The sequence below is a fragment of the Saccopteryx leptura genome, chromosome 3 (genome assembly GCF_036850995.1).
Source record: "Saccopteryx leptura isolate mSacLep1 chromosome 3, mSacLep1_pri_phased_curated, whole genome shotgun sequence".
NCBI classification, from domain to species: Eukaryota; Metazoa; Chordata; class Mammalia; order Chiroptera; family Emballonuridae; genus Saccopteryx; species Saccopteryx leptura.
Window position 1 is genome coordinate 325,247,245 of NC_089505.1, and position 12,549 is coordinate 325,259,793.

Here is a 12,549-nt window from a genome sequence, read left to right on the forward strand (position 1 = left end):
ATGAAAAAAATCATAACAAGAAATAAATAGAAGTCTGGTATAATCTTTTCTCACTGTCCATGTAAGAATGTCCAAACCTATAGAAAATTTTATAAGTTTATTTGAACCAAAGTAAAGACCTGTTTAGCAGCAAGCTCTTAATGTAGTGGTAGTCAACCTGGTCCCTACCGCCCACTAGTGGGCGTTCCAGCTTTCATGGTGAGTAGTAGCGGAGCAACCGAAGTATAAATAAAAAGATAGATTTAACTATAGTAAGTTGTTTTATAAAGATTTATTCTGCTAAACAGCAAAAATCTGACATAAAGTACTTGGTAAGTAATTATTATTATATGCTTTAACTTGCTGTAACTCTGCTTTATAAATTTTATAAAGTAAAGTTACTTCCCCACTTTATTTATTTATTTTTAAACATTTTGTTTTAAAGTAGATTTTTAAAATATATTTATTCATTTTAGAGAGGGGGGGGGAGAGAGAGAAGGGGGAGGAGCAGGAAGCATCAACTCCCATATGTGCCTTGACCAGGCAAGCCAGGGTTTTAAACCGGCAACCTCAGTGTTTCCAGGTTGACGCTTTATCCACTGCGCCACCACAGGTCAGGCACTTCCCTACTTTATAAATCACCATTACTGTGGAACCGGTGGGCGGTTAAAAGTTTTACTACTAACAGAGATACAAAAGTGGGCGGAGGTATAAAAAGGTTGACTACCCCTGTCTTAATGGATTGAGAAAATGCTCTGGAGAAGGGCTCTTTTGCAGTTCTTTTTATGCATTTAAAACCAAACAAAAGAACAAGAAATATTACATAAAAATCTACTGGTGGTAGTTAAGAAAGCGGAAGAAGCAAAGTGGGGAAAGCTCTATAATTGGATAAAATGTAAATGGAGAGATACATTTTATTACATTGGTGGGTACAGGATAATTAACATTCAACATTTATAGTAAATAGGGATGATACACAGGTAACAAGATCATGTTCTCCCTTGAGGGTAGTTACAGTTCAAGAACAGGTGAGAGGGCTGGCTTAAGGCAAAGATAAAGCTTTTACTACAGAAATTATAGGCCTAGGACATGATTACCCACCATGATCTGCACAGTTAAGAATTTACAACCAGGTCACACTCTGTGGTTACTTTCAGTCACTGAACTTGTCAGATTTATTATATAACCTCTTTTTTGTTCAGACCATTTAGTGAAAAATATTTATACAGGGTGGGGCAAAACTAAGTTTACAATTGTTCATACTACAATAATTAATAAATAATACAAGAATGAACTCTCCATTTCACATACTCACAACTGTAAGCTTATCTTTGCCCACTGCACAATCCTAGTAATAAAAATACTATTTATTCATTTATTATTTTTAAAATTTATTTTAGTTGAAAAATACTATTTATTGATTTTAATCTTTGAGATCTACTTGTAGACAAAGTGTGCAAGGCATAATTATGATTATAGAATAGATTATTACTCAACAATACACAGAAATAACTGGTAATGGAAAAAGAATGCAGTAAAAGAAGGGCAGGAGAGCTTAATATTCATTTCTTATAAAGTGAGCGTTATAGTCGATAATATAGAAATTATTGACTTCATTGAATCTGGCTAAAGAGATAACCATCTTTAGTAGATGAAACAACAAACAAAAAAATTAACGAGACCCTCACAGCTAACATTGTATTTAATGGTGAGAAGATAGACGCTTTCCTCTTAAGGTTAGGAACAGGGCAAGGAAGTCCTATTACTACTAGTATTAAAAATAGTACCAGAGGCCCTGGCCGGTTGGCTCAGCGGTAGAGCGTCGGGCTGGCGTGCGGGGGACCCGGGTTCGATTCCTGGCCAGGGCACATAGGAGAAGCGCCCATTTGCTTCTCCACCCCCCCTTCCTCTCTGTCTCTCTCTTCCCCTCCTGCAGCCAAGGCTCCATTGGAGCAAAGATGGCCTGGGCGCTGGGGATGGCTCCTTGGCCTCTGCCCCAGGCGCTAGAGTGGCTCTGGTTGCGGCAGAGCGACGCCCCGGAGGGGCAGAGCATCGCCCCCTGGTGGGCAGAGCGTTGCCCCTGGTGGGCGTGCCGGGTGGATCCTGGTTGGGTGCATGCGGGAGTCTGTCTGACTGTCTCTCCCCATTTCCAGCTTCAGAAAAATACAAAAAAAAAAAAGAAAAAAAAATTGTACCAGATTGGGGTGGTGAACACACAATGCAATTAGCTAATACAATAAAATAGCAAAAGGAAATAAAAGTTATACAGGTTGGAAAGGAGAAGAAAAACTCCTTGTTCTCAGATAACATATTTTTCTATATAGGCTATCCCAAAGAATCAACAAAAAACCCCTAAAACTATAAAATAATTGTAGTAAAGTTGTAGGAAACATGGTTAAAATAGAAAAGTCACTTGTGGCCCTGGCTGATTGGCTCAGTGGTAGAGTTTTGGTCTGGCATTTGGATGTTCTGGGTTCAATTCCTGGTCAGGGCAAACAGGAAAAGTGCCCATCTGCTTCTCCACCCCTCCCACTCTTATTTCTCTCTCTCGCTTTACCTCCTGCAGCCATGGCTTGATTACAGCAAGTTGGCCCTAGGCACTGAGGATGGCTCCATGGCCTCTGCTTCAGGCGCTAAAAGCCTGGTTGCTGAACAATGGAGCAATGCTCCAGATGAGCAAAGCATTGCCCCCTAATGGGCTTGTCAGGTGGATTCCAGTCAGGGCGGATGCAGGAGTCTGTCTCTGCCTCCTCTACTCTAACTGAATAAATAAAATAAAATAAAATAATATAAAATAAAATAAAATAAAATAAAAAAGAAAAGTCGGCCTGTAGTGACGCAGTGGATAAAGCGTCAACCTGGCCTGACCAGGCGGTGGCGCAGTGGATAGAGCGTTGAACTGGGATGCGGAGGATCCAGGTTCGATACCCCGAGGTCACCAGCTTGAGCGTGGGCTCATCTGGCTTGAGCAAAAAGCTCACCAGTTTGGACCCAAGGTTGCTAGCTTGAGCAAGGGGTTATTCAGTCTGCAGAAGGTCCATGGTCAAGGCACATATGAGGGGCAGTCAATGAACAACTAAGGTGTCGCAACGAAAATCTAACGATTGATGCTTCTCATCTCTCTCCATTACTGCCTGTCTGTCCCTATCTATCCCTCTCTCTGACTCTCTCTCTCTGTCCCTGTAAAAAAAAACAACAAAAAACCAAAAAAGGACAGCTTACAGCCTGTCTCCCACATCCAATGCAAACTATAAGCGAGCAAACATATACATCATATTTACAAACTTATTTGACCAACACTAAGGTTGCTGACTTGAGCAAGGGGTTGCTTGATCTGTTGGAGCCACATATGAGAAAGCAATCAATGAACAACTAAGGTGCTGCAATGAAGAATTGATACTTCTCATCTCTTTCTTGTCTGTCTGTCTGTCCTTATCTGTCCCTCTCTCTATATCTCTCTCAGTCACAAAAAAAAAAAAAAAAAAAAGGCGTCAACCTAGAAGGCTGAAGTCACCAGTTCAAAACCCTGGCTTTGCCTGGTCACTGCACATACAGGAAGCAACTACTATAAGTTGGTGATTCCTGCTCCTTCCCCCCTTCTCTTTCTCTCTCTCTTTCTCTCTCTCTCATCTCTTTAAAATAAATAAATAAAATCTTTAAAAAAGAAAAGTCAATTGCTTTCCTATATCTACCAATGAACACATGGAACTCGAAACAAAAAATACATCATTTACATTAATGCTAAAATAAAATACTTAGGTATTAGAGTAATAAAGTACCTACGAGATCCATACGAGAAAAACTACTAAACTCTGCTAAAAGAAATCAAAGATCTACCTGACCAGGCGGTGGCGCAGTGGATAGAGCGTCGGACTGAGATGTGGAGGACTCAGGTTCGAGACCCCGAGCCCACCAGCTTGAGCGCGGGCTCATTTGGTTTGAGCAAAAGCTCACCAGCTTGAGCCCAAGGTCGCTGGCTCAAGCAAGGGGTTACTCGGTCTACTGAAGGCCTGTGGTCAAGGCACATATGAGAAAGCAATCAATGAACACCTAAGGTGTTGCAACGAGCAACAAAAAACTACTGAAGGCCTATGGTCAAGGCACATATGAGAAAGCAATCAATGAACACCTAAGGTGTTGCAACGAGCAACAAAAAACTAATGATTGATGCTTCTCATCTCTCCGTTCCTGTCTGTCTGTCCCTGTCTATCCCTCTCTCTGACTCTCTCTCTCTGTCTCAGTAAAAAAAAAAAAAAAAAAAAGAAATCAAAGATCTAAATTGATTGATAGATATTCCATGTTCAAGGATCAGAAGACTAAACAGTATTAAGATGTAAGCTTTTCCTAAGTTGATCTACAGATTCAAGACCCTATTCTTTTTTTTTTTTTTTTACAGAGACAGAGAGAGGGATAGACAGGGACAGACAGGACAGATAGGAATGGAGAGATGAGAAGCACCAATCATTAGTTTTTCGTTGCAACACCTTAGTTGTTCATTGATTGCTTCCTCATGTGTGCCTTGACTGGGGCCTTCAGCAGACTGAGTAATCCCTTGCTCGAGCCAGCGACCTTGGGTCCAAGCTGGTGAGCTTTGCTCAAACCAGACGAGCCCGCATTCAAGCTGGCGACCTCAGGGTCTCGAACCTGGGTCCTCCACATCCCAGTCCGAAGCTCCATCCACTGCACCACTGCCTGGTCAGGCCAAGACCCTATTCTTGCTTTGGGATGGCCTACATAGAAAACTATGTTATAGGTTGACAAGGACAGTTTTTCTTTTCCTTTCCAATCTGTATAACTTTTATTTCCTTTTCCTATTTTATTCAAGACACCAATCAAAATCCCCAGCAAGTTATTTTGTGGATATGAACAAACTGATTTTAGAGTTTATATAGAAGGCAAAAAGACCAAGAATAGCCAAGACAATACTGAAGAAGAAAACCAAAGTTGGAAGACTGACAATACCCAACTTCAAGACATATAATAGAGCTACTGTAATCAAGGCAGTGTTATACTGGTAAAAGGACAGACATACAAACCAGTTGAAAAAGAATACAGAGCCTAGAAATACATAAATATAGTCAACTGATCTTTGACAAAGGTAAGAAATTTCAATGGAGAAAGAATAGTCTTTTCAGCAGTGTTGGAAGAATTGGATATACGGGGGGAAAAAAATCTCAAAAGAGACCTTATGGCTTTCACAAAATTTAACTCAAACTGGATCACAGACTTAAGTATAAAATACAAAACTATAAAACTCTTAGAGGAAAACAGAATAAAGTCTGGGTGACCTTGGGTTTGACAACGACTGTTTACATACAAAACCAAAAGCATAATTCATAAAAGAGAAAAGCTGATGTGGGACTTCTGGTCTGCAAAAGACACTGGTAAGAGAATGAAAAGACAAGCCACAGATTAGGAGAAAATATAAATATTTGCAAAAGACGTATCTCATGAAGGATCAAAATACATGTATACAAAGAACCTTAACACTCAATAAGAAGAAAATGAACAACCTGATTAACAAATACTACTATTCACTGATTAGAATGGCAACAATCTAAAACACTGAGAACTCCAAATGCTGAGGATGTGGAGCACCAGGAATGCAAAACCTTAGTTCCTTAGTTGTTTATTGATTGCTTTCTCATATGTGCCTGGACTGGCGGGCTGCAGCAGAGCCAGTGACCCCTTGCTTAAGCCAGCGACCACAGGGTTTTGTCTATGATCCCACACTCAACCTGGCAATCCTGTGCTCAAGCTGGCAACCCTGTGCTCAAGCTGGGTGAGACCACTCTCAAGCCGGATGAACCCATGCTCAAGCCGGCGACCTCAGATTTTTGAACCTGGGTCATCAGCGTCCCAGGCTGATGCTCTATCCACTCAGCCACACCCTGGTCAGGCCAGTTGGGCAATTAAAAAAAAATCTAAACAGTCTTACAATATAATCCAGCAATTGCATTCATTGGTAGTTACCTAAATGAGTTAAAAACGTCCACAAAAACACCCACATACAAATGTTTATAGCAGCTTTATTCATAATTACTACAGCAGAAAGCAACTAAGATATCCTTTGGTAGGTGAATGGATAAACTGTGGTACATCTAGACCAGGAGTCCCCAAACTACAGCCCGTGGGCCGCATGTGGCCCCCTGAGGCCATTTATCCGGCCCCCTCCGCAGTTCCAGAAGGGGCAGCTCTTTCATTGGTGGTCAGTGAGAGGAGCACTGGCGGCCCTCCTACGGTCTGAGGGACAGTGGACTGGCCCCCTGTGTAAAAAGTTTGGGGCCCCCGATAGACAATGGAATATTGTTCAGTACTAAAAAAATGTACACCAAAAGAAGACATGGAGGAACCAATCTTAAATGCATATTGGTTGTGAAAGAAACCAATATGAAAAGGCTACCTACTATGTGACATTTTGGAAGAGGGAAAACTATGTGGAGAGCAAAATGATCAGTAGTTGCCAGGGTTTGAGGTGGGGGGGGGGAGGGACAGGGAGAGAGGAGTGAGGTGGAGCCTGGGGGATTTTTAGGACACTGAAACTATTTTATATGATACCATAATTGTGGCTAATGAGAACATAGATCTGTCAAAACCAACAGAACCGTATAATATAAAGACTGAACTCTGACTTTACAAGGGGTAGAGGTCCTGGCTCCCTGAGTGTGGAGGCCCTAGCCTTGCCCACTCTTCCTTGCTCCTAGAACCATTCCCCTGGTCAACCCAGTGCCTGGCTGGCTGTGGCTTCTTGGTGAAGGTGAATCCTCTGTCATTGGCCTTGATGGTTATGGTGGGAATGACCGGACATGACCAGCACTTACATTACAGCCTGTCCACAACACTTAAGATGGTGGGGCCACCTCCCTGCTTAGTCCACTGGAGCAACATGTGGTTTTGTGGCCATTAGCTGAATTGTTATAAGAGGCCTAGAACTTCTGACTGACAAACCAACAGTACCTGTGTGTTCAGCACTGTCTCTGCGCTATGTAGGCCACCTCCCCTCCCGGCACTTACCTCCTCCCTGCCCATCACCCTCAACTTTCACACAGTGCTGTACGGTTCTCCAATGACCTTCTATTTAAAAAGAGCCAAAGATAAGTGAAATGCTTTAAACATATTTGTTAAGTGATTGACAAAGGAAAAAGCACCTAACAGAATTGGCTTAATCAGAAATGGTGATCTCATCAATTTATGAGGGCATAGAAAATAAGTAACTTCATTTTAATACAAGGGAAATATATAAGCCAGATGAAGCCTGTTTGCTCTACTGTTTAGAAATACCATTTTCCTTTCCGTTAATAACACCTTGGGAAATTCTAGCCACAGAGGAAAAAAACAATTTTATCTACTGAATTCTTTGCTTTAAGTTGGGAAGAAAGCAGAATGAGCAATGATAGATTGGGGAAGGTAATTTATAACAGATATGTCCTTTTTACTGCATATTGGAAGCAAGAACCATGGTAACACTGGTGCACACACACTGACCAAGCCCTGGAATAAAAGCACAGACCCAGACAGCGATGCTTTGGCGTCCGTGGTGTGGCTGGGGCTGGGGCGGACTGGGTGTGGGGAGCTCCAGCTGCTCTGGCCCTTTCGTGTGTCAGGCAAGCAGACACCACTCCAGTGTCCACGCAGATATTTTCCACTAAGGCTGATGACAGCAGCCCTTGTCCCCAGGGCATCCCTCACTTTAGGGAAGTGATACATTCAGTAAAGCCCACAAAGATCTGGAGGGTAGTACATCATGTCCAGCAAACAGCCTTATTATGTACAGGACCCTATATGCAGCTCTCCGTCCACTGCTTAGGTGTTGAAGTGTTGGAAACCCTTTTCCTTGGGCCGTTTATCTTATGCTACCTGGAAGAGTTTTGTGAAAGGCCAAATTTCCCATTGTTCACTTAAAAAATATTTAGTCTTCATCCCTTTTATGAAGATTCCATTTAGAGTCAAGTGGGGTCTTAGGATTCCTGAACCTCATCAGTGTTCCCACAGCTGCCATCCCACCATGACATGGTCCACTGCATGATGACATGTGAGGCTGAACCTGTCCACCTAGAACAAAGCTCCTCTGGTATTCCAAAAGCTAAGCCCTGCTATGACAGGCAAACCCTTCTGAGAAGATAAATGGAATGGTGTGTAAAATGCGTATCATGGGTCTCAGTAGCACCATCTAAATGCAAACTGTCAGCTTCTCCAGATGGAGCTTTCTACCTGATGACCAAGATGCTTGAGGCCAGGTATGTGGAGTCAGCTGTGCTATCCAGAGAGTGAGAGTATAGGTAAGAACGAGTAGATTTTCCATGTGCCAGACTGTGAAAACAGAAAGCTGGGGGCCTCTTTGTCCCCACAGCTCAGAGTACTTGCTAGCTAAGGAAGCTCAGATGTCCTTCTATGGCAGTGCTGGTAAAATGGCCAAGTTCTCACTTTTGAGTTCCCCTTTTCTAGACTCCACGAAGATCCTCTATTAACACTGCCTCCCTCCACAGAAGTTAAAATGGATTTCTCTCAGTATGGGTCAGTTTCCTGAAATGGCTTTGGTCATCTTGTTTGGACTCAGAGTTCCTAAATCTCTTCAGTCTCACAGTTGTCTTTGTGGATGGGGTTACTTCCTACAAATGCCTTTCCCTAAGCATAAAGATATCACATATTCTTCCTAGTTTTACATTTGTACTTCTATTAATGATGACGGTCAACATGAAAACTTATATAAAAACAAAACAAATATACCCAGGAGATTAGAAAATACATGTCCACTCAGAAGCCTTACATGAATATTCATACCAGCATTATTCATAATATAAAAATAATGGACATCAACTGATGAACGGATAAACAAAATGTGGCATGTTCATAGGAGGAAATATTAAGCTATAAAAAGGGATGAAGCATTGATAAATGCTACGATGTAGATGAATTTTCAAAATGTTCTGCTAAGTGAAAGGGGCCGGAAACAAAAGGACACGTATTATATAATTCCATTCTTATGAAATGTCCAGAATACAGAAATTCACACAGAAAGAAAGTAGGTTAGTGGTTGCGAAGGACTAGGCAGAGTGAAGATGGTTGCAGGAATACATGAATAACTGGAAATCACTGAGTTGTACATTTGTGGTAAATGATTTATATCTCAAATTAAGTTGTCATTAAAAAAATAGAATGGCACTTTATCTTCAAAGCCATTCAGATATATGTTCTTGCTGTCCATGTATGCCTTGCTCCATATGTGCCAAATTCATTACCCAACCTGTCAATTTCCCTCTTAACTAAGTCTACCCCTGGATTTACTTCACCCCTTTTAGACTGGTGCTTGCCCTCTCACTGGCTACTACCCAAGGCCCTCGCCCCGCCACTCTGCTCGGCAGAGATGGAAATTGGACCATACTCTCACTCTATCAAGGTGACAGAGCACACTCCTGATGGGGCTGCCCAGTCGTTTGCATGAGCTGGCCCCTCTAGCTTTGTCTCAGGTCATTCCTTCTATCCAGATGTCTTAAAAAAATTTAAAAGATAATTTTTTCTTACTTCCTTCCAGACCCTGAGGCTTACCTACTCTATCCTGTCAGCAGCTTTTATAAGTCCTGATATTTTTCCCCACTAGATCTTCCTGACCCCACCATTTGCCTAATTAGCTCCCTCCTACCCTTCAGATCTTGACCTAAGGCTCTTGTCCTTAGGAGACTTCAGTGACCTCCTTGACAAGGCAAAGTGCTGCTGAACAGCACCTGGAGCACTCAGAATAATGTAGTCCTATATAAGGCTGTGTGCATATCTGATTGATATCTTTCTATATAGACTACAAATCCAAGAGGCAAGAATGTCTGATTTTGTTCCTTATAAATCCAATGACTGGAACATGCCATGTACTCAACAAATACTTGTTGACAAGTGTGATATTTTGGAAAATATAAATACCATTTCCTGTAAGACTGACTACCCACCTTGAACGCTGCATATGGAGTTGATCTGAGTGACAGAACCCAGGTCATCGAGCTGCACAGGGCCAGTGAGTTCACAGGAGTGAGTAATGGAGGCCACATCCAAAGGGGGCTTTGGAAGCAAGAGCACAGTTCGTTCAACACAAATAATCCGACCTGTGAACAGAAACACTTCTGACTGTTAAACCACTAAGAGAAAAGGTAATTCTGCCAGTAATGACAGTGTCCTTTGCTAGCCTTTTATGAATCACGTGGATAGAGGGGCACAAGGGTTGGGCTCATTGTGTCTAGTGACACTTGCACTATGCAGAAATGAAGCCCCAAAGCCACCAGTGTGCTATGGTGAAAAAGTACATAAATACTAGATTCAAATTCAATTCAAAAAGGTGAATTTTATGTTTTGCAAATTATACCTCAATAAAATGAAAAATATTTATACTGTTGAGGCAGGATCCTAGTTTGATTCCTTGGGGGAAAAAAGGCTGACTGAACTACATGTACATTTTTATAACTTGTAGCTTTTCGTTTGTTTTAAATATATGTTCCAAGCAATGGCTTCAAATGGCTTCTGCACCTGTAAAGTGAGCCACCAACAGACAATCCTTGAGTGACCAATGGCATCTCTCACAGCGTTTGTCAGCACTGCAAGTGGTTCTGGTTCTGTCCAGATGGCCAGGACAGGGGTCAGTGAAAGCCTGGGGCTGATACCATAAGCCTATTCCACTCCACATGCTTTGTCTGCAGTGGCCTTAGTGAAAGTGCCAGCAGGTCCAGAGCAAGATGAATCCACAAGGCCATTTTATGGAATCTCTAAGTCAACCCTGGATCAAAGCCGTCAAGAGGAACGCATACCCTGGACTCGGAGAGCATCTCTGAAGAAGAAGCTGTGAGGGGCAGCCTCGTTGAGCACCTTCACAACTTCATGGTCCAGAACACATGAGGCGGTCACACAGACTGGCAGGGTTTTGGGAAGGCCAGAGTTATTTTCGTCCTGCATTTGCAGGGTAACATCAGTCACCACCAGCCACCTCTCCATCTGCTCCAGAAGAAGCAAACTCTTTAGCTACAAGACACAGTTAAGATTATTAACTTAATAGCTATTCTTATATCCAAAGTTATTTTTTTAAAGACTTTATTTATTCATTTTAGAGAGGAGAGAGAGAGAAAGAGAAGGGGGAGGAGCAGGAAGCATCAACTCCCATATGTCCCTTGACCAGGTAAGTCCAGGGTTTCGAACCAGCGACCTCAGTGTTCCAGGTTGATGCTATATCCACTGCGGCACCCCAGGTCAGGCTATTCAAAGTTATTTTTTAAAAGCAATAATTTTAAATGACTATTATTTACATTAACATGACATATTTACATTAACATCATTTCAACAAATATTTAAAAACATACAATAGACTTTTCATGTCTTGGTCACTAGCCCCCAATGACATAGCTGAGCCTTGTGAACCCCAACCTTGTACTTGTTTATAGGGTTCCTTCCTTTGCTGTGATACAATCTGGCTTTCCCTGGCACTATTCTACTTGTCCTCTAACCTATTCAGGAAGAATTCATTGTTTTCTTTTGCCTCCTGGTCCCATGTTCACATATATATAATGTTAATTATCACATTATTTATATTTAGTACATAAATACATACATTCTTCTCTCCTGCTAGATGTACGTTTCCTAAGGGGTTAGAAAATGTTATAACTGAATGTTTATAACCCTTACCCTCAAATTAAAAAGGTTGAATTCCTAACCTCTAATGTAATGGTAATGGGAGGTGGAGCCTTTGGGAGGTATTTAGGTCATAAGAGTGAAGCCCTCATTATAGGATTAGTGCCCTTATAAGAAAGGCCATGAGAAAGCTTGCTTACTCTCTCTGATCTCCACATTGTGAAGCTACAAGGTGTCCTTTTGTGAACAAAGAGGAGGGAGTTCACTAAGAACCTGACCACGCTGAGACTTTGATCTCAGACTTCCATACCCCAGAACTGTGAGAAATAAATGCTCGCTGTTTAAGCCACCTAGCCTATGGTATTTTGTTACAGAAGCCCAAACAGCCTATGCCAGAACTAGATCTTCCCTGCCCTCAGATTTTGGTATAAAGCAGGAATCAAATATTTGTTGTAGCTGCAAAAGTTTTTATTTTTCTTTTTTTTTCCTTTCATATACACACACACACACACACACACATATATAATTTTTTTTTTTTTTTTTTTTTTTTTACAGAGAGAGAGTCAGAGAGAGAGAGATAGATAGGGACAGACAGACAGGAACGGAGAGATGAGAAGCATCAATCATCAGTTTTTCGTTGTAACACCTTAGTTGTTCATTGATTGCTTTCTCATTTGTGCCTTGACCGTGGGCCTTCAGCAGACCGAGTAACCCCTTGCTGGAGCCAGAGACCTCGGGTCCAAGCTGGTGAGCTTTTGCTCAAACCAGATGAGCCCGCGCTCAAACTGGCAACCTCAGGGTCTTGAACCTGGGTCCTCGGTATCCCAGTCCAGCGCTCTATCCACTGCGCCACCGCCTGGTCAGGCATATAATTTTTTTTCCTTCAAAAGTTGTAATGCCTTTTCAAGTTCATTAAAATGACATTCTGCTCTTTCCCTTTGATCAGAGTTTAAGATCAGTATATGCAAA

The 12,549-nt window shown here is 41.9% G+C and overlaps 1 protein-coding gene across 2 annotated transcripts in view; it reads right to left on the reverse strand.

Moving 5' to 3' along the window:
- SPIDR (scaffold protein involved in DNA repair) overlaps positions 1 to 12,549 on the reverse strand; it is a 425,527-nt gene that overhangs the window by 24,498 nt on the left and 388,480 nt on the right. The window contains exons 15-16 of one of the 2 annotated variants that reach the window (XM_066379095.1): positions 10,767 to 10,977; positions 9,918 to 10,070 (exon numbers count right to left, since the gene is read on the reverse strand). In XM_066379095.1, coding sequence (XP_066235192.1) covers positions 9,918 to 10,070; positions 10,767 to 10,977 — 364 coding nt within the window. The remainder of the gene's footprint in view (positions 1 to 9,917; positions 10,071 to 10,766; positions 10,978 to 12,549) is intronic. The other variant, XM_066379093.1, reaches the window with a different exon arrangement.